We start from the raw sequence: 25,339 nt of genomic DNA, 5'->3' as shown, positions 1-25,339 counted from the left end.
GTACTGTCATGTTTTGTCTTTGATCATCATGTCTTGTCCCTGTGCTTCCTCTGCTGGTCTTATTAGGTTTCTTTCTCTTTTATCCTCTCTCTCCCCTCCCTCTCTCCCTCTTCGCTCCTTCTCTATATTCCGTTCCTGCTCCCAGCTGTTTCTCATTCTCCTAAACTACCTCATTTACTCTTTCACACCTGTCCTATTTTTCCCTCTGATTAGAGTCCTATTTCTTCCTCTGTTTTCCGTTCTGTCCTTGTCGGATTCTTGTTTGATGTTTGCTGTTCTGTGTCCTTGTTCCGCCCTGTCGTGTTTTTGCCTTCTTCAGATGCGCCGTGTGAGCAGGTGTCTATGTCAGCTACGGCCTGTGCCTTCCTGAAGCGACCTGCAGTCTGTGGTCGCGTCTCCAGTCGTTCCTCTCTACTGACGAGAGGTTTTCAGTTTCCTGTTTTGGATTTACCTAGGATAATATCCAGGAGTATCATTGTTTGTTAAAGACTGGAATAAAGACTCTGTTTCTATTAAGTCGCTTTTGGGTCCTCATTCACCAGCATAACACCTGTTCATCGTGAGGGAAGTGTCATGTGATGCTGTGCTTATCAAGACTTCTAACCACCATGACAGAGTACCAGAGGAAGGGTTTCAACTGTGCTCAGCGCCACCATAAAGCCKTCTTCTCACCACTGTAGCAGACGGTCTATTCTTTGAATGACTCATCATTCAGGTCCAAAAGGCTCCTTATCAGCTTCTACCCCAAAGCCATAAGACTGCTGAAAAGTTCATCAAATGGCTACCTGGACTATTTGCATTGACCCCCCCCCCCCTTTTTTTACACTGCTGCTACTGGCTGTTTATTATCTATGCATAGTCCCTTTACCCCTACCTACATGTACACATTACCTCAATTACCACGACTAACCTGTACCCCCGCACATTGACTCGGTACCGGTCCCCCTGTATATAGCCTCGTTATTGTTATTTAAATTATGTATTTTTACTTTAGTTTATTTAGTAAATATATTTTCTTAACTCTTGTCTTTCTTAAAAACTGCATTGTTGGTTAATTAAGGGCTTGTAAGCATTTCACAGTAAGGTCTACACCTTTTGTATTCAGCTCATGTGGCAAGTAAAATGTGATTATCTCTTCTTCAGTTTGATTTGACCATATCGCCCAGCCCTATCCACAAATCTCAGAGGGAGAATGACTGCCTAAGCAGTCAAATGGCTCTGTATGTAAAGTGGCAGTGCCAGGTACCGGTTTGATTGGGTGCCTGGTTGACTATTTATGGAGAGCAGTAGCAGACAGGTAAAAGTGTGTGCAATTAGATTTAGGAAACTGCTGGGTCAAGTCTTGTTTTTCTGCTGCCATGAAACATTCACTCATGCACAGATATTAATTATCTGTATGTCTGCAAAGGCTTTCTTATAAGTGAACACCCACCCCCACACCAAAACACACAACAGCAGGTGCAGGTGATGGTTCATAACCAAAGGAAACTGCAGGAACCATCTATATAAACAAAGCCTTGACCACAACTAAAAACACCGCCTCCAGGATGGAACCCACAGACATCTTGCTGTTTGTTTCCCTGTAGTCAGTTAGTCAGTCAGTCAGACAGCAGACAGACAGACAGACACAGAATGCTCCATTGTTCCATGATCATCTTCATCAAACCCATCATCATCACCAAGAGATTGTGATTGATATTATGTCAGGTAAGAGGCTATATATATCTATACTTACTCTCTATGCATGTCTCCAAAATGAGAGCAACTCTTTTCTTTTTTATCTCCCCTCTTTGTTGGGGAACAGGAGTCTGCTCACCCTACACATTGTATAGTTTAAAGGAGATAGTTACAGAGGTGAAGTGAGTAAGGAGAAAGATGAAAGTTGAGCAGTTGAAGGAAAAGAAGAAGTTGACTCAGGGATCGAACCCCGGTCTCGGGGGCATATGTACCCAGGAATTAACACTGTTTCCGCTAGACAAATCAAATAGCGACACATTTTGAGGTCTGAAAACATCTGACAAACATTGATATTTGTAATAAGTTTACCACTGGAATTTACCTTGAATGAAATGTAATGTAATATCTACCTTCTCCTCCTCCTCTCCAGGCACACAGACTTCTCTGGTTGCCCTGCTGTGGCTGTGGGGAGCGTGGCTGTCCCCTGTCCTGTCCTCGTGCACCACGGGCCGGCCAGCAGAGTGCAAGGGTGCGCTGTCAGCTCCCGGTACCAACCTGGCGGGCGAGGGTTTCGACATCGTCACCATGGAACGTAAGCAGGCCTATGTCATCGACGTGGACACCTGGAGGAAGACCAATAACGGGACCTGTACCCTCTGTGTTAACCCTTTCATGGATGGCCAGACTCAGAGGCTGCCTGCGGCTGTGGTGGACTGGCGTCCCTCGCATAAGTGCCAGATGAAGTTAGCCAGCACGGTCTACGACTCCAGCGAGGCGTTTGTGAGCAGCAGCCAGACAGAGGTAATACTACTACTACCACTGCTACTGCTGCTACTACTACTACTAAACTCAGAGCTTATTTCTCTGAAATTTGCTTACATCCCTGTTAGTGATCATTTCTCTTTAGCCAAGATAATCCATCCGCTTGACAGGTGTGGCATACCAAGAAGCTGATTAAACAGCATGATCATTACACAGGTGCACCTTGTGCTAGTGACAATAAAAGGCCACTCTAAAATGTGCAGTTTTGTCACAAAACACAATGCCACAGATGTCTCAAGGTTTGAGTGAGCGTGCAATTGGCTTGCTGACTGCAGGAATGTCCACCAGAGCTGTTGCTGGAGAATGTAATGTTAATTTCTCTACCATAAGCCGCCTCCATCGTTTTATAGAATTTGTCAGTACGTCCAACCGGCCTCACAACCATAGAACACATGTATGGCATCGTGTGGGTGAGCGGTTTGCTGATGTCATCATTGTGAACAGAGTGCCCCATGGTGGGGTTATGGTATGGGCAGGAATAAGCTACAGACAACGAACACAATTGCATTTAACGATGGCAATTTGAATACACAGACATACTGTGATGAGATCCTGAAGCCCATTGTGAGGCCCATTTATTTGAAGGTATCGGTGACCAACAGATGTATATCTGTATCCCCAGTCATGTGAAATGCATAGATTAGGGCCAATTTTTGTCATTTGAAAATTTTATTTCACCTTTATTTAACGAGATAGACTAGTTGAGAACAAGTTCTCATTTACAACTGCGACCTGGCCAAGATAAAGCAAAGCAGTGCGACGCAAACAACAACACAGAGTTACACATGGAATAAACAAACTTACAGTCAATAATACAACAGAAAAAGTCAACATACTGTGTGCAAATGAGGTGGTATAAGGGAGGTAAGGCAATAAATAGGCCATAGTGGCGAAATAATTACAATATAGCAATTAAACACTAGAGTGATAGCTGTGCAGAAGATAAGTGTGCAAGTAGAGATACTGGGGTGCAAAGGAGCAAAATAAATTAAATAAATAACAGTATGGGGATGAGGTAGTTAGATGGGCTATTTACAGATGAGCTATAGCTGGTGGTTAAAGCTAGTGAGGGAGATATGAGTCTCCAGCTTCAGTGATTTTTGCAGTTCGTTCCAGTCATTGGCAGCAGAGAACTGGAAGGAAAGGCGGCCGAAGGAGGAATTGGCTTGGGGGTGACCAGTGAAATATACCTGCTGGAGCGCGTGCTACGGGTGGGTGCTGCTATGGTGACCAGTGAGCTGAGATAAGGCGGTGCTTTACCTAGCAAAGACTTATAGATGACCTGGAGCCAGTGGGTTTGGCGATGAATATGAAGTGAGGGCCAGCCAACGAGAGCATACAGGTCACAGTGGTGGGTAATATATGGGGCTTTGGTGACAAAACGGATGCCACTGTGATAGACTGCATCCAATTTGCTGAGTAGAGGGTTGGAGGCTATTTTGTAAATGACATCTGCAAAGTCAAGGATCGGTAGGAAAGTCAGTTTTACGAGGGTATGTTTGGCAGCATGAGTGAAGGATGCTTTGTTGCAAAATATGAAGGTGATTCTAGATTTAATTTTAGATTGGAGATGCTTAATGTGAGTCTGGAAGGAGAGTTTACAGTCTAACCAGACACCTAGGTATTTGTAGTTGTCCACATATTCTAAGTCGAACCGTCAGAGTAGTGATGCTGGACGGGCGGGCAGGTGTGGGCAGCGATCGGTTGAAGAGCATGCTTTTAGTTTTACTTGTATTTAAGAGCAGTTGGAGGCCACGGAAGGAGAGTTGTATGGCATTGAAGCTCGTCTGGAGGTTAGTTAACACAGTGTCCAAAGAAGGGCCAGAAGTATACAGAATGGTGTCGTCTGCGTAGAGGTGGATCAGAGAATCACCAGCAGCAAGAGCGACATCATTGATGTATACAGAGAAAAGAGTCAGCCCAAGGATTGAACACTGTGGCACCCCCATAGAGACTGCCAGAGGTCTGGACAACAGGCCCTCCGATTTGACACACTAAACTCTGTCTGAGAAGTAGATGGTGAACTAGGCGAGGCAGTCATTTGAGAAACCAAGGCTGTTGAGTCTGCCGATAAGAATGTGGTGATTGACAGAGTCGAAAGCCTTGGCCAGGTCAATGAATACAGCTGCACAGTATTGTCTCTTATCGATGGCGGTTATGATATTGTTTAGGACCTTGAGCATGACTGAGGTGCACCCATGACCAGCTTGGAAACCAGATTGCATAGCAGAGAAGGTATGGGATTCGAAATGGTCGGTGATTTGTTTGTTAACTTGGCTTTCGAAGAACTTAGAAAGGCAGGGTAGGATAGATATTGGTCTGTAGCAGTTTGGGTCTAGAGTGTCTCCCCCTTTGAAGAGGGGGATGACAGCTTTCCAATCTTTGGGGATCTCAGACGATACAAAAGAGAGGTTGAACAAGCTAGTAATAGGGGTTGCAACAATTTCGGCGGATAATTATAGAAAGAGAGGGTCCAGATTGTCTAGCCCGGCTGATTTGTAGGGGTCCAGATTTTGCAGCTCTTTCAGTACATCAGCTATCTGGATTTGGGTGAAGGAGAAATGGGGGAGGCTTGGGAAAGTTGCTGTGGGGAGCGCAGGGCTGTTGACTGGGGTAGGGGTAGCCAGGCAGAAAGCATGGCCAGCCGTAGAAAAATGCTTATTGAAATTCTCAATTATTGTGGATTTATCGGTGTTGACAGTTTTTCCTAGCCTCAGTGCAGTGGGCAGCTGAGAGGAGGTGCTCTTATTCTCCATGGACTTTACAGTGTCCCAGAACTTTTTGGAGTTTGTGCTACAGGATGCAAATTTCTGTTTGATAAAGCTAGCCTTTGCTTTCCTAACTGCCTGTGTATATTGGTTCCTAACTTCCCTGAAAAGTTGCATATAACAGTGGCTATTCGATGCTAATGCAGTATGCCACAGGATGTTTTTGTGCTGGTCAAGGGCAGTCAGGTGTGGAGTGAACCAAGGGCTATATCTGTTCCTGGTTCAATTTTTTTTGGAATGGGGCGTGCTTATTTAAGATGGTGAGGAAAGCACTTTTAAAGAATAACCAGGCATCCTCTACTGAAGGAATGAGGTCAATATACTTCCAGGATACCCGGGCCAGGTCGATTAGAAAGGCCTGCTTGCTGAAGTTTTTTAGGGAGCGTTTGACAGTGATGAGGGGTGGTCGTTTGACCGCAGACCCATTACGGAAGCAGGCAATGAGGCAGTGATCGCTGAGATCCTGGTTGAAGACAGCAGAGGTGTATTTGGATGGCAGGTTGATTAGGATGATATCTATGAGGGTGCCCGTGTTTACGGATTTGGGGTTGTACCTGGTAGGGTCATTGATTGTGTGAGATTGAGGGCATCAAGCTTAGATTGTAGGATGGCCGGGGTGTTAATAACCTCTAACGAGTCACAAACCCGGATCCGGGATCCCCCCCATCAAAAAAGCTGACTAGCATAGCCTAGCCTAAAGCCACAGGGATATCATATAATAAAATGTTCATGAAATCACAAGTCCAAGACACCAAATGAAAGATACACATCTTGTGAATCCAGCCATCATTTCTGATTTTTAAAATGTTTTACAGGGAAGACACAATATGTATTTCTATTAGCTAACCACCATAGCAAAAGACACAACTTTTTTTTCCCACCATTTTTTTCCTGCATAGGTAGCTATCACAAATTCGACCAAATAAAAGAATATAAAATAGTCACTAACCAAGAAACAACTTCATCAGATGACAGTCTGATAACATATTTATTGTATAGCATATGTTTTGTTCGAAAATGTGCATATTTCAGGTATAAATCATAGTTTTACATTGCAGCCACCATCACAACTCTCACAAAGCAACTAGAATAACTACAGAGAGCAACGTGAATTACCTAAATACTCATCATAAAACATTTATGAAAAATACACAGCGTACAGCAAATGAAAGACAAAGATCTTGTGAATCAGACAATATTTCAGATTCTTTAAGTGTTTTACAGCGAAAACACAATTTAGCATTATATTAGCTTACTACAATAGCCAACCACACAGCAGCATTGATTCATGCACGTTAGCGATAGCGAATAAACCAGCAAAAGATATTATTTTTCACTAACCTTATCAAAACTTCATCAGATGACAGTCCTATAACATCATATTACACAATACATATATTGTTTGTTCGAAAATGTGCATATTAGCGGCACAAATCGTGGTTATACAATGAGAATAGTAGAGAGAAATCTTGGGAGAGGCACCTAATCTAATCAATAACTAATCATAAACTTGACAAAAAAAATACAGGATGGACAGCAAATGAAGATACATTAGTTCTTAATGCAACCGCTGTGTTAGATTTTTAAAATTTACGTTACTGACACGAGTACGCATACGCGGTGCGTTAAAGCGAACCGCACCGAAATTAATGGCGGAATAGTAGTTTTACATTTTTCAACAGAAACACATAACAATAACATCATAAATAGTTCCTTACTTTTTGATGAGCTTCCATCAGATATCCTTGTGGCAAGTGGTCCTTTGTCCAGAATCATCGTTGCTCGGTTTGTAGATTGACGTCTTCAACTTAGGAATTAGCAGCAAACATTAGCTATGTGGCCCAGACGTGTCCAACTCTTCATAAACGCAGCAAAAGAAATATCCGAAAATCGGCAATTAACTGATATAAACTGATATAACTCGGTTTAAATAACTACGATTAATGATGTTCTTTAACACCTGGATATCAGAAAAAATTCAGAGCTGGATATATCTAAGGCCTTATAACGAGAGCTTTCAGAATGCCAATCCTGAGGTCTGTCTTGCGTCATGGCGAAACGTTGAAAAAGAGTGCACCCCACGTTCCAAGACCCTTATATGGCCTCAGTCTGCCTAGACAACATATTCCAATTCTCACTGCTTACTGACATCTAGGGGGTACATCGTAATGCAGTGCATGTCGACTCAATAGATTACCATGCAAATTAATAAAACTGACCCTGGAACAGAGTGCCGATTTTCAGATTTCTCACTTCCTGACAGGAAGTTAGCTGCACTTGAGTTTCTGTTTTACTCACAGATATAATTCAAACGGTTTTAGAAACTAGAGAGTGTTTTCTATCCAATAGTATAATAATATGCATATTGTATGAGCAAGAATTGAGTACGAGGCAGTTTAATTTGGGAACGAATTTTTACAAAGTGAAAACAGCGCCCCCATATTGACAAGAAAGTTGTTAACGCACCCGATGCGCCCCACGCTTCAGTGTCCACAATACAGCACAAGCTCTGAAGATAGATGGGGGGCAATCAATTCACATATGGTGTCCAGGACACAGCTGGGGGCAGAAGGTGGTCTATAGCAAGCGGCAACAGTGAGAAACTTGTTTCTGGAAAGGTGGATTTTTAAAAGTAGAAGCTCAAATTGTTTGGGCACAGACCTGGATAGTAAGACAGAACTCTGCAGGCTATCTCTGCAGTAGATTACAACTCCGCCCCCTTTGGCAGTTCTATCTTGTCAGAAAATGTTATAGTTAGGGATGGAAATTTCAGGGTTTTTGGTGGTCTTCCTAAGCCAGGATTCAGACACGGCTAGGACATCTGGGTTGGCAGAGGGTGCTAAGGCAGTGAATAAATCAAACTTAGGGAGGAGGCTTCTAATGTTAACATGCATGAAACCAAGGCTTTTATGTTTACAGAAGTCAACAAATGAGAGCGCCTGGGAAGTGGGAGTGGAGCTAGGCACTGCAGGGCCTGGATTAACCTCTACATCACCAGAGGAATAGAAGAGGAGTAGGATAAGATTACGGCTAAAGGCTATAAGAACTGGTCGTCTAGTACGTTCGGAACAGAGAGCAAAAGGAGCAGGTTTCTGGGCACGGTAGAATAGATTCAAGGCATAATGTACAGACAAAGGTATGGTAGGATGTGAATACAGTTGAGGTAAACCTATGCATTGAGTGACGATGAGAGAGATATTGTCTCTAGAAACATAATTTAAACCAGGTGAGGTCACCGCATGTGTGGGAGGTGGAACTAAAGGGTTAACTAAGGCGTATTGAGCAGGGATAGAGGCTCTACAGTGAAATAAGGCAATAATTACAAACCAAAACAGCAATGGACAAGGCATATTGACCTTAGCGAGAGGCATGCATAGCCAAGTGATAATAGGGGTCCAGTGAGTGGCTCAGACGGGCCGGAGACATGGCGATTCAGGCAGCATTGCGGGCCGGGGCTAGCAAGCTAGCAGAAGGGCCTTAGAGGGACGTCGCGATGGAAAAAGTCAGTTGTAGCCCCCTCGTGCTGTAACGTCGGCAGACCACTCGCCGTGGATCAGCAGGGCTCCATGTGGTGAAAGGGTCCAGGCCAATTGGCAAAATAGGTATAGTGGCCAAAGAATTTGTCCGATGGGCCTCTTAAGCTAACAGTCCGATATGCTCGAGACAGCTAGCGGGTCGCGGCTAGCAGGCTAGCTGATGGGCATTCAGGGGATGTCACGATGGAGGAGCCAGTTGGGAAAAAAAATCGGTCACATTACGTCGGTAGTCCAGCCGTGATGGGTCGGCGGGGGTCCAGGCCAATTAGCAAAATAGGTATTGTAGCCCAAAGAGTGGCTGATGGACCTCTTCGGCTGGCCGGGAGATGGGCTTAGCAAAGGCTAGCTCCAGGCTAGTTGGTTCTTGCTTCGGGACAGAGACGTTAGCCAGGAGTGGCCACTCAGATAGCAGGTTCAGAGCTTGTGGTAGGAATCTGGAGATATGGAGAAAAATAAGTCAGATTTGTTCTGGATTGAGTCGCGCTGTGCAGACTGGCGAGAGTTATCCGGTCAAAAGGTAGCTGATGACCGCTAGCAGTGGCTAGCTGACTACTAACTAGTAGTGATGATTTTATTTAAATTGACTGTTTTCCTCACATTAACTCTAACTTAGCTTTGAAATTGTTTCATGTTGCATTCATATATTTGTTCAGTATATAATATATATAGAGAGAGAGCTTTATAATAATCATCATAATCATGTATAAAAATAATCATATAAATAATAATAATTGATTCAATATATACTGTACTCCCTGTTCACTCATGACTGCACGGTCAAGGCACACCTCCAACACCATCATTCAATTTGCCAATGACACAACAGTGGTAGGCTTTATCACCGACAACGACGAAACAGCCTATAGGGAGGAGGTCAGAGACCTGGCCGGGTGTTGCCAGGACAGCAACCTCTCCCTCAAAGTAATCAAGACGAAGGAGATGATTGTGGATTAAGGTTCTACAACTGCACCAAGTCTAGGTCCAAGAGGTTTCTAAACAGCTTCTACCCTCAAGCCGTAAGACTCCTGAACATCTAATCAAATGGCTACCCAGACTATTTGCATTCCCCCCCTCCCCTCTTTTACACCGCTGCTACTCTCTGTTGTTATCATCTATTCATAGTCACTTTAATAACTCTACTTACATGTACATATTACCTCAACTAACCAGTGCCCATGCACATTGACTCTGTACCGGCACCCCCCACCTGTATATTGTCTCACTATTGTTATTTTACTGCTGCTCTTTAATTACTTGTTACTTTTATTTCTTATTCTTATCCGTACTTTTTTTAACTGCATTGTTGGTTAGGGGCTCATAAGTAAGCATTTCACTATAAGGTTGCATTCCTGTACCTGTTGTATTCGGCGCATGTGACTAATAACATTTGATTTATGTGAAACTGGAAACTATATATATGTAGGATGCTGCATTTAATGTAGCTGGGGATTTTAACAAAGTACATTTGAGAACAGTGCTACCTAAATTAGATAAGCATATTAATTGCACGACACGTAGGGCTAATACTCTCGACCCCTGCTACTCTAACTTTAGTGAAGCAGACAAGGCCCTCCTCCGTCCCCCCTTCGGCAAATCCAACCACGACGCCATCTTGCTCGTCCCGATTTATAGGCAGAAACTCAAGGCAAAGATAACTGAAATGACTACAGCCCCGTAGCACTCACTTCTGTCACCATGAAGTGCTTTGAGAGACTAGTCAAGGATCATATCACCGCCACCTTACCGGCCACCCTAGACCCACTTCAGTTTGCATACCACCCCAACAGGTCCACAGACGACACAATCGCCATCACACTGCACACTGCCCTGTCCCATTTGGACAAGAGGAATACCTTTGAGGATAATACAGTGCCACCGTCGCGGATCGCTAACAAAGACTGCGCCCCCCCCCCCCCTCCTTCTCAGTGGCTAACATGAGTCAAACATTTAAACTTGTTAAGCCTCGCAAGGCTGCTGGCCAAGATGGCATAGCCGCGTCCTCAAAGCATGCGCAGACCAGCTGGCTTGTGTGTTTACAGACATATTTAATCGCTACCTATCGAAAGTCTGTTGTCCCCACATGCTTCAAGATGTCCACCATTGTTCCTGTACCCAAGAAGGCAAAGATAACTGAACTAAATGACTACCGCCCCGTAGCCCTCACTTCTGTCATCATGAAGTGCTTTGAGAGGCTAGTCAAGGATCATATCACCGCCACCTTACCGGCCACCCTAGACCCACTTCAGTTTGCATACCGCCCCAACAGGTCCACAGACGACACAATCGCCATCACACTGCACACTGCCCTGTCCCATTTGGAGAAGAGGAATACCTATGTAAGAATGCTGTTCATTGACTACAGCTCAGCATTCAACACCATACCCTCCAAGCTCATCATCAAGCTGGAGGCCCAGGGCCTCAACCCCTCCCTGTGCAACTGGGTCCTGGACTTTCTGGCGGGCCGCCCCCAGGTGGTGAAGGTAGGAAACAACATCTCCACCTCGCTGACCCTCAACACTGGGTCCCCACAAAGGGGTGTGTGCTCAGACCTCTCCTGTACTCCCTGTTCACCTACGACTGCGTGGCCATGCACGCCTCCAACACAATCTTCAAGTTTGCAGACGACATAACAGTAGTGGGCTTGATCACCAACAACGACGAGACAGCCTACAGGGAGGAGGTGAGGGCCCTCGGAGTGTGGTGTCAGGAAAACACCCTCTCACTCAATGTCAACAAAACAAAGGAAATGATCGTGGACTTAAGGAAACAGCAGAGGGAGCACCCTCCTATCCACATCGCAGGGATAGCAGTGGAGAAGGTGGAACGTTTTAAGTTACTGGGGGTACACATCACAGACAAACTGAAATGGTCCACCCACACAGACAGTGTGGTGAAGAAGGCAGCTGAAGAAATTTGGCCTGTCACCCAAAACCCTGACAAACTTTTACAGATGTACAATCGAGAGCATCCTGTCAGGCTGTATCACAGCCTGGTACGGCAACTGCACCGCGCTCAACCGCAAGGCTCTCCAGAGGTGCGTTCTGCACAACGCATCACCGGGGGCAAACTACCTGCCCTCCATGACACCAACAGTACCCGATGTCACAGGAAGGCTAAAATGATCATCAAGGACAACAACCACCCGAGCCACTGCCTGTTCACACCGCTATCATCCAGAAGGCGAGGTCAGTACAGGTGCATCAAAGCTGGGTCTGAGAGATTGAAAAACAGCTTTTATCTCAAGGCCATGAGACTGTTAAACAGCCATCACTAACTCAGAGGCTGCTGCCAACATTGAGACCCAATCACTTGACAGTTTAATAAAGGAATCACTAGTCACTTGAAATAATGCCACTTTAATAATGTTTACATATCTTACACTACTCATATCACATGTATGTACTGTATTTGGGGTGGCAGGTAGCCTAGTGGTTAGAGTGTTGGCCTTGTAACCGAAAGGTTGCAAGTTCAAATCCCTGAGCTGACAAGGTAAAAATCTGTCGTCCTGCCCCTGAACAAGGCAGTTAACCCACTGTTCCTAGGCCATCATTGAAAATAAGAATTTGCTATTAACGGACTTGCCTGGTTAAATAAAAATGTATACCATTGCTCATATATTTATATGTACATATTGTCATTCACCCCTTTAGATTTGTGCGTAGTTTGTGGTGAACTGTTAGATTACCTGTTAGATTTGTGTCTATTACGTAGTTGTTGGGAATTGTTAGATATCACTGCACTGTTGGAACTAGAAGCACAAGCATTTCGCTACACTCGGGTTAACATCTGCTGACCATGTGTATGTGACCAATAACATTTGACTTGATGTATAGCGCTTTTCCCAATGCTCAAAGTGCTTTATGTGGGTAAACTCACCTTATCCACCACCATGTGTAGGTAGATGTCAGCTGGAAGATTGGTCTGGACGTTATGACCCCCCAGGCTAAGGGGTCGGTCATGGTGGGGGGCACCCACTCCAGAGCTGCCAAAACGGTGATGAGTCAGTCGAAGAAGGACAAGTACAGCTTCATCAAACAGGATATACACTGCTCTTATTACAGGTGATATACCTTATAAATATAACATCACTTGTATTGTAGACATTTAACTTAATAGAACCAACACTGCTCTCTACAGGCTATAAACTCTCCATCTTGTGTGTTTCTTTCTCAGTTACCGCCTGCTAGATGACCCTCCCCTGCACCCTGAGTTCTCTCGCTCCCTGGGCCTCCTGCCCCCCCTCTACACTGACCAGACCAAGGTTGACTACAGACGTTTTCTTGACAACTTTGGCACCCACTTCATCAAGAAGGTTCTCCTGGGGGGGCAGGTGAAGAGCGTGACCTCCCTGCGAGTGTGCCAGGCGGCCCTGAGTGGCTACAATGAGAACGAGGTGAAGTACTTTTTAATCAAAATATATTAGTAAATGTATTTATCTATGTATTTTTATTTATTTATTTAAAGAAAATGTACATTACGTTAAAAAAACAATATAATAATCCAGGTCAAGGACTGTCTTGAGGCTGAGGCCTCCGTCGCCACCAGTACCGGATCAGCTGAACTCAACACAGAGACCAAGTTCTGCAAGAAGGACCTTCAGAAACGTGACACCAAGGACCGCTTCAGCAGCACCTTCAAAGAGAGGTTCGATTGATTTTGATTTGATCGATTTTGGGGAGTTAATGGGCATTATACAAGACTTATAAAACACATATTTCCATTGTGGTCCTCGTTTAAGACAAAACATGACTAATGATAAACAAATAGGTTTACCGAGGTGGTGGGGGGACAGACGGACGGGACGCCCGACCTGCTCTTCTCCGAAACGGGTAAAAACTCCAAGGCCTTCGCTGATTGGGCGAGCAGCCTGAAGACCATCCCTGACATCATCAACTACTCCCTCCAGCCCCTCCACCTATTGGTGAAGCAGYCCAGGAAGCGGGCTGGGCTGAAGAAGGCTGTGGAGGACTACATCCTGGAACACGCTCTGGTCAAGCACTGCTCTGGGAAGTGCAAGGGAGGCTCCAGCTCCAGTGCCCACGACTCCTGCCAGTGTGTGTGCCAGCCCAGCAAGGAGATGACCAGCCAGTGCTGCCCGCAGGAGAAGGGCCTGGCCCACCTTACCGTCACCGTGAAGAGCGCCAGTGGCCTCTGGGGGGACACCACGTCCAAGACCGACGGCTTTGTCAAGGTATTATCTCTTTTATTTTATTATTTAAACTTACTATGAAGTTTGTTTTTAAGTGCACTTTAATGCTAAAGTCTAGGATTTGATGTGATTTACATTTCGCTCAGCTACACTACAAAAGTATGTGGATACACCTTCAAATTTGTGGATTCTGCTATTTCAGCCACACACATTGCTGACAGGTGTATACAATTGAGCACAGAGCCATGAGATCTCCATAGATAAACATTGGCACCATGAACAAGGTAGAATGGCACCGTGCACAAAGTGAGGTCCATACAGAAATTGTTTGTCGAGATCGGTGTGGAAGAACTTGACTGGCCTACACAGAGCCCTGACCTCAACCCCATCAAACACCTTTGGGATGATTTGGAACACCGTGCCCGGCATCACTAATGCTCTTGTGGTTGAATGGAAGCAAGTCCCCGCAACAATCTTCCAAAAACTAGTGGAAAGTCTTGCCAGAAGAGTAGAGGCTGTTATAGCAGCAAAGGGAGGACCAACTCCATATTAATTGCTATGATTTTGGAATGAGATGTTCAATGAGCAGGTGTCCACATACTTTTAGCCACGTAGTGTATGTACTAAAACAAGTGGTGGGGGCCCCGTTTTGTCGTTTTTCAAATCACATACTGTAGCTTTAAATAAAGTTTGATTTGGTTTGATCCGTCAAGGTGTTCATGGATGACAAAGCTATGCAGACTAAGGTGATCTACAACAACGACAACCCTGCTTGGAACAAAGCCTTATACTTTGAAAACGTCAAGCTCTCCCTGGCGAGCGTGCTGAAGTTTGCTGTGTACGATGAAGACAAACACTGGTTCAAGTGGTGGAACGACCTCCTGGGGGAGTGCAGAGTCCGGCCCATCTTAGTGGGTCCTCACGACAGCATGTGTCCCATGAATCATGGAACCCTGTACTTTTCCTACAAGGTCGACTGTGCCCCAGGACTTGGTGGCCCCAACTGTGGGGAGTATGTCCCCTCTGGGATGAACTCTGACCTCTCTGACCTCTACACCTCCCGCAACTCCCTCAACATGACCCAGGATCTGCTGGCTCACATCCGGATGGGCCGGCCCATAGGAGACCCCCTGGCTTTCGTGGTTAAGCAGAAGGCTAATGGTCACCTTTACGGAAAAACCACATGAATCTCACATCACGTGTCCCTGCTCTCAAAACCGCTATGCTATACACTATAAACCTTAGCCTGGCCTGTCTAACCTTAATGCATACCATTTCTAACCTATTGTTCTGAACAAGAAATCATCAACAAAAACATCCAAAGTATATGAATTTCTGAAGGTAATGGTTTATTTGAATTTTAGTATGTTTATTTGATAGAGGCCATGTACAATTACAACATGAAATGTATTGCATTAAACTTGACTTTTATGTTTTCATTCTCTCATGACTGTGCCATGTTGTTTGTGCTCCACTGCAATAAAAAGCTACTTGATTTGATACATTCAGCTGGAAGTCCAGTATATCAATTCATTGACCCTCACTTGAAAATCAATGTGCTGCTTTTGTGTTGTATTCAATGGAAGTAATTTCTCTAAATATATAATCATTGAAAACATTTTTAAAAAGGAATATTTACTACAGTTGGTGTAGCCTACTTTGTTCAAAGACAATCATAGCTGGTGTTGACTGCGCCTCCTCATTGACCAACTGGACCAGTTCAAGGACTCACTGTTAAGATTATTTTCCATTGATATATTATACAAGAAAGTGATTTGTTTATTATGGAATATATTTGGTGGGAAATACTAATACATTAAGCTGGGTTGGGGTCAATTGCATTTCAGCTCCCGTCAGATCAGGATGTACAGTACACTAAAATTCCAATTCCAGATCACTTCAATTAGGAACAATTTGAATTTGAATTGGCGTTTGGTTCACTTTTAGAATTGACCGGAATTTAAATTGAATTGAACCCAACCCTGACAGTAGGAGGCATCAGGATGATTGTGTGTGTACTTCAGGGTATTGTATTGTAAGTACCCAATTTAATCTTACTATTCAGCTACTACAAATAGCTAAGCACTGATATTTCACAGGAACAATATCATCTCAAAAGTCTCTTAGAAAAGCAAAAAGTTTAGAAAAGTATTATATTCTCCCAATTTTCCAATTCAATGGTTTCTCAACACTTTCCTGAATCACAGAAGTTTAAGTTAAATGTCAGACCATGCTTGATTTTACCAAACCCAATGTTACAGAAAAATGAAAGATAAAACCACATAAAAACCCCAAACTGTAAATGAATATTAGCACAAATACAAAACAAAATTAGAAAATTATTCTCTGTAAATACTACCATTTATTTAAATGTAGAAGATTCACAAAAAAAGTGTTGACTTCAAGAGGCAATATTCTGCAGTTTGCATCGGAAAACAGATTCCTTGTTGATTGTTGTCAGTGCCTGCCAAAGTAGACATAGTCACACATCAAGTTCAAGGACTGATGTATCTTTTGCGAATTGCTTTCAAGCAAAGAAGCTGAGGCACCGTGTATAACAGATTATCATTCCAGCCACCATTTTGTGGCTCTTCGATTAGACTATTCTGCTAAGTGATGAAGCAGATGCCTTGTCTTGATTCTGTAAACTAAAACATAATCAGGTTTAAGCATCTTTATTATAAATGTATCTTCTTTGTTTAGTGTTAAATCTGACAATTTTTCTTACCAGCAACGGCTTCTTTCTTTTTTTTTTTACTATGGCCCGACACATCATTACTCTTCAAGATGCTATTCCTCTTCGAGAGGATGAATAGGCTCTCAATTAAAAACTTTTTCAGACGCAGGGAATATCTGGACAAAATACCTGAAATTCACTACTTTAATTCATCTGCTTACTCTGCCCTCATTTAGCCTCACTTTCAAGTGTTATCCCATATTATTTCCAGTTACAACTATGTGGATTTTGTGACAACAATTTTGTGAGCTTATTACAGTATTATAGACCAAATGTTTTATTTTACTAGGCAAGTCAGTTACGAACAAATTATTATATACAATGACAGCCTACCCATGCCAAACCTGGACGACGCTGGGCCAATTGTGCGCCGCCATATGGGCCTCCCAATCACAGACAGATGTGATACAACCTGGATTTGAACCAGGGACTGTGGTAATGACTTCTGCACTGAGATGCAGTGCCTTAGACCGCTGAGCCACTATGTCCTGGGATGTACAATGATCTTCTATGTAGAAGAACCCTTACCTTCTAATGGCTCTTGTGTGGCTTGTGCATATCATAGAGAAAAACATTACTTGTGTGTGTTCGTGAGAGTCTCAGCTTTTCATAGTGGGGTCATAATAGTTTTATAGCTCAAACCGTTCAGACATTACAGATGTTTTTTTGTGAGAACAACCGTTTTCGGGATCTGCCCTTGTCTCACAAACACTGCTCTAGTTCAGCACCTGTTAATTTGCGCAGGCGAATGGTTGGTTTTGGCAGATGCAGAAGATATAGACGAATCTAATGCAAAAGAAACACCCGTCTGTAGCCAAAACACACAATGTTTAAAATGGGTTAGAAGCACTAAAATGTGCTGGCGATACCGTGGGACTCAAAGCATTAGTAATGCTAAAGGACTCTCTAAGGCTCTTTTCTGCCTGTTCCTTTGTGATCAATTTCCAGGCAGGGGGGATATCTCCTGGGCATGCATCATACTCTTTGGAAAATTCCTTGTTGAATTTTGCCATCACATATTTCCAGTAGTCTGAGGCTTGTATGCTGGGATCTGCTGGAATATGCCAATTGGGAAAAATGTCTCTGTACTTTTTGAAAGGGTGGTATTTTCCATTTGTCTCGTAGCATCTGAAAGAACTCTCACTGAACACAGAGGAGGAGCAGATATCAGTCACGAGTTCCTTTGAACCATCAAACCTGTATCGACCAAGTCCCTGTGGTCGGTGTATTGAAGCACAGTGATCATTGTGGGCCTCCCCTCCTGCCTCGCACGGTGACTTGCAGAATGGACACTGCTTCCCGCAGCCAAACACTCTTGTGAACAGGATATTCTGTGGTTTAATCCTCATTTGTTCCAATTTCTTACTTACATCTGTTGCATTTCTGAATTCTTCTCTCAGACACTGTTCCATCTCCACCACAGATGTTTTTAGCCAGTAGGAAAACTGTTCCTGGTTGGAATTGTTGAGGATCATGGTGGCTTCCAATGCATCTTGGGGGATGACCAGCTTCTCTCCAAGTTCCCTGCATATGTCCTGAATTAATTCCTTTATGTTGCCATTCTTATTCGTCTGTACTTTTGTGATTGCCTCAGTGATGACTCTGATGATCCCTTTGAGTTGACAGTCTTCCAACTCAAACATTTTTTCCCCTTGTGAAAATCGTTTCAACATTTCACCCAAAATCCAATTCTTGACAAAGGTTTCATAGTGACAAGTGTAGCTCACGTAGTTGGCAAAGTTGAATTCTGACAGTAGTTGCTTCAGGATAGAGTACTGGAAAAATGTCCGAGAGCTGAATTGAAAGGCATTCTGTCCTGTCAGCATTTCGTCAACAATTTCCAGACCCAGGGAACTGGCAACATAGGCTTCTACTGCAGGTTTAAGACACAGGTTGGTGAACTCCACAGATTTCTTCCGACACTGATCTTGTCCATTGAACAAGTCTTTGAAGTTCGCCAAGTATTTACCTTTGAACTGTTCAAGGCACAAACGAGGATTATTGTCACATATGAACTTTTCATGCATTGCTTGGAAAGCCCTGGATGCAAACCCACAAATGTACAATTTAATGGAGACTTCAAATGTATCGCTTGTTCCAAGATTTCTGTTGGCGTTCAACTTCTCTTCAATCATATGTATGATCTCTTGAATGTATGTGTCATTGTAATCTGTTTTATTTTGGATCTTCTCATTCACAAATTGTTTGCATATCTCTATAAGGTTGTCTGCCATGGCCTGGGTTTTTCTTGTGTGCTCATCCATGTAAAACCCCTTTACTAATCTCTTGAAAAACCCCTCTGGAGTGACTATGAAGGGTTCTTTTCCATGATCTTCAAGTTTCTCTGTGTTCAGCTTTTCATTCACTGAACCTCCCTTCTGTTTCATGTTAGACCGGAGCTGGTTGAAAACATCGCTCACAATGTCTCGTTTCTTTAATCCTGTAAAAGAGAGCTCCTGCACGGTTTCCTCCCACACCTTTTCAAATTCTCTATCAAGGTCCTTTTCTGACCGCTCAGAATGGCTCTTTCTGCAGTCCTCAAGCAACTTCAGCACCTTCTCCTCCATCACGGCTGTGTGGTTTTTCTTGATTGTGTCAAGCTTTTTCATTCCTTGTCGAATCTCAACAGCAGCTTCCAGTTTATTCATTATAGAGTTTTCCATCTCCCTTTTCATACTTTTGGCGCTGTTTGCAAAATCCTCTCTGTATCTCTCCACAAGATAGACATGGCCCTCTGTCTGTTCGTAGTACTTGGTCAGGTTGTCAAGAATGGTCTTCTCCCATTTGACAAGTTCCGTTGAGGCTGCACTTTTCAATTGACAGAGAAAATCCCTCACATCTCCTGTCTGAGATTTCATTGCTACTGTTCCAAAGTTGGAAATCCTTGTTTCAGCACTTGTCATCCATGTGTGCATGTGTTTTCTGACAGACCATTCCCACTTGTTGAACTCAATGCACAACTTCATGTAGGCATCAGCCACCAGGCTGTTTCTGAAGCTGAAGATGAAGTTTTCATACTTCACAGCATTCCAAAGGCTTTTTGTCCACTCCAGAAAGTCCATGATGTTGTTCCCAGAGCCTTTACAGTTCTGGAAGACCTTGATCATGTTCTTTTTGAACTCGTAGATGGACTCGCTGTACCCGGCATTGACAGGTGCCATTGGAGGGTTTCCATGCCAAAGTCCAGGTATGTACCAGTTACCAGTCTCTGGGTTGTACTCCATCACATCTGTGAAGCTCATGTTCTCCTCCTTGTTTTCCATTCTGGCTGCTGCCTGGGTCATCTCATTCAATTGCTCCAAGAGCATTTTCCGGTCTCTCATGTTCTTGTCGTGTGCCGAGACATCTGCCACGTTCTGGTGGATAAACTGGCACTTGGGTTTCTTTCCCACCTCTTTCATTCGGAGAAAAGCGTGGACAACAATTTGCAGGATGTCCTTCATCTCAATCGAGTTCTCCATGGCAATATTGATTATTGTGACATCACTTAGCCCAACAACGAATGTGGCTAGCTCGTTATCATGCTCATAGCTGTCATCCAGCTGTGCCAACTCTGGAGACTTCAATCCTTCTGTGTCGATGATCACAAGGAAATCGCAGTTCAGCTCTTTCTTGAAGTCCTCTTTAACTTTGATGAGAAGCATGAAGGCACCTCTTGTGCATCTGCCGCTACTGACTGCGAACTGCACTCCAAACATCGTATTCAGTAGAGTGGACTTTCCTGTGCTCTGAACACCTAGAACGGTTACCACCAGGATCTTGTTCTTCGGCTGCACCAAGACATTGAGCTGATGCAGCACATCACTCACCCATCTCAGAGGTATGTTAGACGCGTCTCCGTCCACCAGCTCCAGAGGAAACCCATCCAGAAGCAACTCAGCACATAGTCTGGGCAGGTGCTGCAGTTGGTGCCATGACTCTTCAGTTTTTCCCAGTAAGACTGCAGATTCGTACAGTTGACCCATTTCACGTATGAAATGTTCAGTTCCTAAAGAACTGTTTGAAATCTGTCTATCAAGGTATGCAATTTCATCTTGGTTTTCAGACCAATTCTGAGACTTTTCTTTGTACAGGTCCCTAAGGCCAGAAAGGTTTTTACGAGCCATATTGTCCAGGTTCATTCTCATCCATTTCAAGAAGTAGGACCTTTCTAGCCCTGTGCTTGATATTCCATGTATGAAGCAGGTCATTGCCTCTGACATGTCATACAATCTTTGCTGTTCCCGAAGTTGTCTCTTCTCTGTTTGCAGTTCACTTTTGTACATCTCTAGGTTCTGGTTCCCAGCTTTCCGCAGTCTGCATTCCTCTTTCTCTAGACGTGCCAGCTCCTTCCAGATCTGTCCTTGCAAGGGAAGCTGACGTTCCTTATACTGTGGGGTGTCATGTATGTTGGAGGTAATTCCATCAGCTTTTTGCTTGGCACTCTGACATTCTTGGCAGTCCTCATCAACCAAAATCCCAAGCTCGTGAGCCACTTCAGACATCTGCTCCAGTGGCATCTTGGACTTTGAACTCTTGATCACCTGACCAACTGAGTCTCGCAGGTTCTTCACAAAGTCTGCATCATTCATCTGTTTGGTTTTCAGGATGATGTTGCTTTTCTTCAAGTTCAACTCTGCTGCTGTTTTCTTCAAAGCATCAATGCTGAAGCTCTTGCTCTGTGGGTTACCCACCAGAAACAGCTGTGCCTTGGTGTGTTGGCTGTTCAGTAGCTTGTACTTGTTGTCCAGGTTGTCAAAGAATACAAAGACTGCTGCAGAGGTCTGACAAAGAAAGGAGTACTGGGTCTCAAAGGAACTGATGTCCCCTCTCAGATTGGTTACAGCAACAGGTTCACCAAAGATGTCAATGTTCTTGTTCCCACAGGGAAGGTACCAGCTCATCTCAACCAATCCATTGGATATCCTCCTTGGACTATCACCGCATTCCATATCGTGGTGGACAAATGTATCGTGATACTGTTGGGGATTACTCAGAAGCTTGTTCAGAATCTGCGACTTGGACACAGAGCACTCACCCAATCTGACGAAAGAGACCATGGGGAGGTCAGAGAGAACAATCCTGTCTTCAACAAATCCTCTTGGGTCCTCCAATGAATGAGGTCTGAACTTCTTGACAATGTCTCGCATTGCCCAAAGCAWGAGCGTGCACTGTTCTGTGTCACAATTGGGGAGAAGCAGGGGCACAGAAAACTGACACATTGACATTTTCAAGACCATCTCTTGCTGCAGAAAACCATTAGAGCACAGAAAGAGAGCAGTAACAATGTCTAAGGGGTTTACAACATTACTAGAGTCCATGTTATCAACCAGACTCTCCACATCTAGGTCTGCATCACAACTTTCCTCACCTCCTGGTGAGGTACATTTCACACTTCTAGCAGTTACATTAACCATCATTAACCTCTTTAGGAAAGTCCATGGTAGGGCTGAGTGAGTCTGAGCTGGTTCATCTGTGACGGTCTTTTCATCAATCTGCAGCACGGTGCTCAGGGTGAGCTTCTCAATATAGTGTTGCGCCAAACCCAGGTCCAGCAGCAAACTCCCCAGGTGGGTTTCTGTAGACGAAACAAAAAAAACGGTTTAAGATCTGACCTCCATGGTTGTCAATCAATCCATTGGAATACATCCTCCTGTTACACTAAGACAGTGAAAATGTTTATTACACTCACTTGTGAGGGCATATGTCACAGCCGACTTGCTTTGGGTCCCATTCTTCAGCACCGTACAAARGTGGAAGGAGTACTTGACACCTGGACTCAGACTAGAGAACGTCAGGGTGTTGAACAATGTTGTCTTRTTCTGGACTTCCTTACCATCACAGGAACAGGTCACGAGACATGCCTCAGGAACACCAACACGTTTGTCCCAACTCAGAGACACTGATTCACTGCTGACATGATCTATCTTTATCTTTTCCGGTGGCACAGGTTCTGCAAAAAGGACAAAAAGGACCCAATTCAATTATAACTGGAAAAATTAAAACACAAGTGAAACATCATTCTCCCTGTAATGCAAGAGGACATGTTTGAATCAATGCACTTACTTGTGTACATGGTCATTGTGACCACCGCGCTCCAATTACCATCTTCAGTGACTGATGTGACGCTGAAAGTGTACTCCGTCCCTGGGTACAGGCCTTTCACATCTGCGCTGTTGGAGACTTGGATGGACCGGATCTCTCTCTGGGTGTGGCAGGAGTAGGTCAACTCGTACCTCCATGCCGGGTCAGAAGGAAGCCAGCTCAGAGAAACAGAGTCACTGCCAACATAGTGAACTGTTATATATCCAGGGGAGGACAGCTCTGTGGAAGAGAGCAATAAGTTATGAGTCTCCGGGCAAGGAAAATAGTTAAAGCAGCCATCTCTTTTCAGGCATGAAAAGGTTATAAATAAATGCTATTTTACTGCATCATCCCTACTGTTGTTGTGTTAGTAGTGAGTTAAAACCCTAGGCTTTGTGGGCATAGACAGGGCGGCAGTTAGCCTAATGGTTAGATCATTGGACTAGTAACCGAAAGGTTGCAAGATCAAATCCCTGAGTTGACAAGGTAAAAATCTGTCGTTCTGCCCCTGAACAAGGTAGTTCCCACTGTTCCTAGGCCGTCATTGACAATAAGAATTTGTTCTTAACTGACTTGCCTGGTAAAAAAAAWTWATAAATAGACAAGAGTTAGATCTTTTTTTGAGTACTCACTTGTGCGGGCATATGTCACAGCCGACTTGCTTTTGGTCCCGTTCTTCAGCATCGTACAAACGTGGAAGGAGTACTTCACACCTGGACTCAGACTAGAGAACGTCAGCATATTGAAAACTGTTGTCTTATTCTGGACTTCCTTACCATCACAGGAACAGATCACGAGACATGCCTCAGGAACACCAACACGTTTGTCCCAACTCAGAGAAACTGATTCACTGCTGACACGATCTATCTTTATCTTTTCCGGTGGCACAGGTTCTGCAAAAAGGACAAAGGACCCAATCCAATTATAACTGAAATAATGAAAACACAAATGAAACATCATTCTCCCTGTAATACAAGAGGACATGTTTGAATCAAAGCACTTACTTGTATACATGGACATTGTGACTGCCGAACTCCGATTACCATCTTCAGTGACCGATGTGACGCTGAAAGTGTACTCCGTKCCTGGGTACAGAAATTTCACATCTGCGCTGTTGGAGACTTGGATGGACCGGATCTCTCTCTGGGTGTGGAAGTAGTAGGTCAACTCGTACCTCCATGCCGGGTCAGAAGGAAGCCAGCTCAGAGAAACAGAGTCACTGCCAACATAGTGAACTGTTATCTCTCCGGGGGAGGACAGCTCTGTGGAAGAGAGCAATAAGTTATGAGTCTCCGGGCAAGGAAAATAGTTAAAGCAGCCATTCACAATCCTGAAAATATTGGTCAAGTGAAGTGACTATACATATTGAAGAGTTTAACACAACTCTCTTTTCAGGCATGAAAAGGTTATGAATAAATGCTATTATACTGCATCATCCCTACTGTTGTTGTGCTAGTAGTAAGTTAAAACCTTTGGCACCCTGGGCATAGACAATCTAAAAGAAGTGAAAGATGTTTTGAGTACTCACTTGTGAGGGCATATGTCACAGCCGACCTGCTTTTGGTCCCGTTCTTCAGCACCGTACAAACGTGGAAGGAGTACTTGACACCTGGACTCAGACTAGAGAACGTCAGGGTGTTGAACAATGTTGTCTTCTTCTGGACAGACTTCCTTACCATCACAGGAACAGGTCACGAGACATGCCTCAGGAACACCAACACGTTTGTCCCAACTCAGAGACACTGATTCACTGCTGACATGATCTATCTTTATCTTTTCGGTGGCACAGGTTCTGCAAAAAGGACAAAGGACCCAATTCAATTATAACTGGAATAATGAAAACACAAATAAAACATCATTCTCCTGTTATGCAGGGACATGTTTGAATCATTGTACTTACTTGAAGTCACAGTCAGTGATGTGGTGAAGAAAATAGGTGGGTAAATGCTGTTCGCCGTTCGCAGTGAATAAAGTAATGCTCCCTATATTTTCATAGCATTTTCCAGCAATAGTTGGGTAAAAGATCATGCAAATAAAAAAGGTGCGAAACCAGCATTAACGTGAGCTTACCTTCCATTACATCACTGGTTACTACAATACAATACACATTACAACTACCAAATAAGCATACATGCAGTGTTTTCATGTGATTGGATAAAGCAAGTGATAAAATATACTCCAAGCTTGCCAATAACGCTGGGATACAGTATATTGTAAATGATATAATTTCCTCTAATATTATTGAAGTACCTGCTACAGCAGCATCCATCTGTTTAGCTGGATCTACCTCTAGATCACCAGCTTGTACTCTCTGAGAAGTGTCCTCATCTTCCCAAGGTAAAAGTCAAAGAATTGGTCACTGGCATCATGAAATTCCTTCAAATGGAAACAATATTACAGGCAGAATGAAGGGTTTTATCCTTTGGAATCAGTCAATTGAATGATTTCACATTGTAAATGTTAATGTCCTTGTAAAATGATGTTAAAAAAAACATTTCTGACAAGGTTATTAATTCTGTATTATAAACTGGGTGGTTCAAGGCCTGAATGCTGATTGGCTGAAAGCTGTAGTATATCAGACTGTATA

At 43.8% G+C, this 25,339-nt stretch overlaps 3 protein-coding genes across 3 annotated transcripts; 1 reads left to right on the top strand and 2 right to left on the bottom strand.

Moving 5' to 3' along the window:
- Positions 1–565: 565 nt before the first annotated feature.
- LOC112069791 (perforin-1-like) lies at positions 566–15,460 on the top strand. Its single transcript, XM_024137163.2, has 7 exons — positions 566–1,707; positions 2,108–2,478; positions 12,701–12,864; positions 12,977–13,196; positions 13,308–13,447; positions 13,571–13,994; positions 14,666–15,460. Exons 1-7 carry the CDS (start codon positions 1,701–1,703, stop codon positions 15,137–15,139), a joined length of 1,800 nt encoding a protein of 599 aa, XP_023992931.1. The 5' UTR covers positions 566–1,700; the 3' UTR covers positions 15,140–15,460.
- On the bottom strand, positions 15,281–22,086 carry LOC139024166 (interferon-induced very large GTPase 1-like). Its single transcript, XM_070438699.1, has one exon. The coding sequence runs from the start codon at positions 22,083–22,085 to the stop codon at positions 17,520–17,522; it is 4,566 nt and encodes a 1,521-aa protein (XP_070294800.1). The 5' UTR covers position 22,086; the 3' UTR covers positions 15,281–17,519.
- On the bottom strand, positions 15,281–25,118 carry LOC112069792 (receptor-type tyrosine-protein phosphatase eta). The gene is made up of 8 exons (XM_024137164.2): positions 25,003–25,118; positions 24,281–24,544; positions 23,757–24,014; positions 23,385–23,645; positions 22,735–22,992; positions 22,361–22,621; positions 22,093–22,246; positions 15,281–16,416 (listed from the first exon to the last, which is right to left on the bottom strand). Exons 2-8 carry the CDS (start codon positions 24,429–24,431, stop codon positions 16,410–16,412), a joined length of 1,350 nt encoding a protein of 449 aa, XP_023992932.2. The 5' UTR covers positions 24,432–24,544; positions 25,003–25,118; the 3' UTR covers positions 15,281–16,409.
- Between the last annotated feature and the right edge of the window lie 221 nt (positions 25,119–25,339).

This window comes from Salvelinus sp. IW2-2015, unplaced genomic scaffold, assembly GCF_002910315.2.
Source record: "Salvelinus sp. IW2-2015 unplaced genomic scaffold, ASM291031v2 Un_scaffold1123, whole genome shotgun sequence".
Lineage (NCBI taxonomy): Eukaryota > Metazoa > Chordata > Actinopteri > Salmoniformes > Salmonidae > Salvelinus > Salvelinus sp. IW2-2015.
Note: the sequence above shows the minus strand (reverse complement) of the source record. Positions and strands in the feature narration are given on the sequence as shown.